The sequence below is a fragment of the Egretta garzetta genome, unplaced genomic scaffold, assembly GCF_000687185.1.
Source record: "Egretta garzetta isolate BGI_Z169 unplaced genomic scaffold, ASM68718v1 scaffold56, whole genome shotgun sequence".
Lineage (NCBI taxonomy): Eukaryota > Metazoa > Chordata > Aves > Pelecaniformes > Ardeidae > Egretta > Egretta garzetta.
In genome coordinates, this window is record NW_009260182.1 from 12,276,429 (window position 1) to 12,278,743 (window position 2,315).

The 2,315-nt window shown below is 38.9% G+C and overlaps 1 protein-coding gene across 1 annotated transcript in view; it reads right to left on the reverse strand.

Moving 5' to 3' along the window:
- Window positions 1-2,101, reverse strand: part of CCNJ (cyclin J) — a 7,963-nt gene extending 5,862 nt beyond the window's left edge. The window contains exon 1 of the mRNA XM_035897378.1: window positions 1,893-2,101. Within this exon, the coding sequence (XP_035753271.1) occupies window positions 1,893-1,959 (67 nt within the window). The 5' untranslated portion in view covers window positions 1,960-2,101. The remainder of the gene's footprint in view (window positions 1-1,892) is intronic.
- Window positions 2,102-2,315: the final 214 nt, after the last annotated feature.

Genomic DNA, 2,315 nt, shown 5'->3' on the forward strand with positions numbered 1-2,315 from the left:
TAGGTACATTTTTAGATTTGATAGCTGATAAGCTGCTCCGGTATTTCAAACAAGTGGATTTCAGCAACGTGCATCTGAAAACCCATACTGCCATATATACTCTTCCAACTTTAAACACTCCTAGTAGCTTCAGCTTTCCTTGGACTTTAACTTGTCAGGCCTGTATGTTTTTAGCCTGAAGCAAAATTGTATATGTAGAAAACCATTAATAAGAGAAACAAGTGTCACATTTCCATACAGTTTGCCATATGGTTGTGCTATTTCAATTTCATTGCAAATTCTTTCCATCTTACACTCTCTATTCAGTACTATACGATATGTTGTAAATGCACATTTTTAGAGAGTTTTGCAGGACTGAGCATACTGAACATTTGCTTTTTTTCAACAGTGGAGGTACTTATACAGGACTTAATCCAACACCAGTCCCAGTCCATTAGTTTTTGTTTCCCATACTCTAGTAATTACAAAAATAAAAGCTTCAGGAGTCACATAATAATTTCTCTTACTACTTCTATAACCTTATCAGATATATCACAGCATGATTTGTCCAACTTATTGCACTGCCGATTAAACTGCTTGTTTAAGCCACACAGGGCAAAAGTTTAAAATAGCATTCTGCTTTGTGCTTTCTGAACCAATTCATCCACTGCTTCTCAGAAGACTGAGTACTCCAGGCTTTTGGAGCTCTACTTGCAGTTTGTTATGAAGATGGCAGAGGTTTAGGTTTGGGGTTTTTTTTTTTTTAATTATAATTTTCTTCAGAACATGCATTTCATTTGAAAATCTGGCATTAGTTCAAAGCCAATCAATTTTCCTAAATGGATTACACTGGTTTCTGAGGCAAGGCTTTCATACTCAGCACCTCATCCTTTGCCAAGAGAAGACTGCTGGCATCCAGTCAAAGTTTACCTCCAGAAGAATCTGAACTAACCCTTTTCTGGTTTAACTGTTTTGCTGAATAGCTGTATTGGTAGAGACAGGGGATGCAACAAAAGGAAGCACCATAGCAAAACCAACCAACACCTCAGCGCTCTGGTTTTCTAGCAAAGAGGGCCTAGAGCTACAATGCAATATACCTTATTTGAGAAAATGAAAAGAGATTCAGAGAAACAGATCAGCAGAGGCTGAACCAACAGTTAGGTCTGCTGCCAGGACCTGTTTCTCTGAATCTATTGGTTTAACAACAAGTGTCAGCAAGTACCCCAGCAAACTACACCCACTTCTCTTTGGGGACATCTAACAGGGGTCCACAAATGTCAAAAGATGGATATGCACCACAAGAATCTAGCTGAGGTCAATATAAGCAGCATTGTTCATAATCAGTGTTTGTATCAGAGTACTGTGCTTTCACCAGTGTATTTCACCAGTATTACATTTTGTATGCTACAATACAGGATGTATGTTAGCTTTAGCTTGCTTAAAGAACACTGCAATTTACAAAATATGAAGTTTTCCAGAACCGCACAGCACCATCAGCAGGGTGCACTACAGTCTACGTATGGTTTACTTAATTTCTTCCTTTACCACAGGTATGCAAATTTCTCATTTTCAGCACTGGATCTGCCTATTTTGAGATGTCCTAAGAAAGACAGTCTTTCTATTCCTACAATACACCTCTGAAAGTTCACCTTAGAATAATTTGTTTCCAAGCATAAACATTGGGTTTTAGTCACAGTTTGGTTTTGCTCCCCTCAGTTTCATCAGGTGCCAACAGAAGTCAAAACAAGAGTCTAAAGAAAGGCTCTACCAATCGGGCCAAACTGATATACACCAATCTGCCTGTCTTTATGACCACTTTGGTTCCCCTGTCTGCTATATCCCATCAAGACACACCTTGTATTTGGCAGTAGAACCTATATTGCTCTAATTAAAGTTTGGTGCTACATACTTACTTGCTAAAAGTAAACAGGAGAGAGCAACCACATGCAGCTGCTGTATAGATATGTCATAACGATCCATAAAGAGGTCCAACAGATAGACAGCTAGATGTCGTGCAGCAGGACAGAGTCTGAACCGATTGCTCACAATGGCAATCAGATCTGCAAAGTATCTTCTCAGATGTAACTGGGGAGATTGGCCTTTGTAGGAGGGCAGCTTCAGCTCCTAGATGGATAGCAGCATGTAATTTTATTAAAACCACCGCGTAGTTTGAATTGGCATCAGATTAATATAGCTGATATTCTCAAATTTATAATGGAACTTTCAAAGGATTTCTCCCCTCTTCCTTCTGTTCCCATTGTCTCAGCATCCCTTTTCACAGAACAAAATCTATTGGTTCTATCACAGAAGAAATAATTTGGTTCTGTATGGCCTTA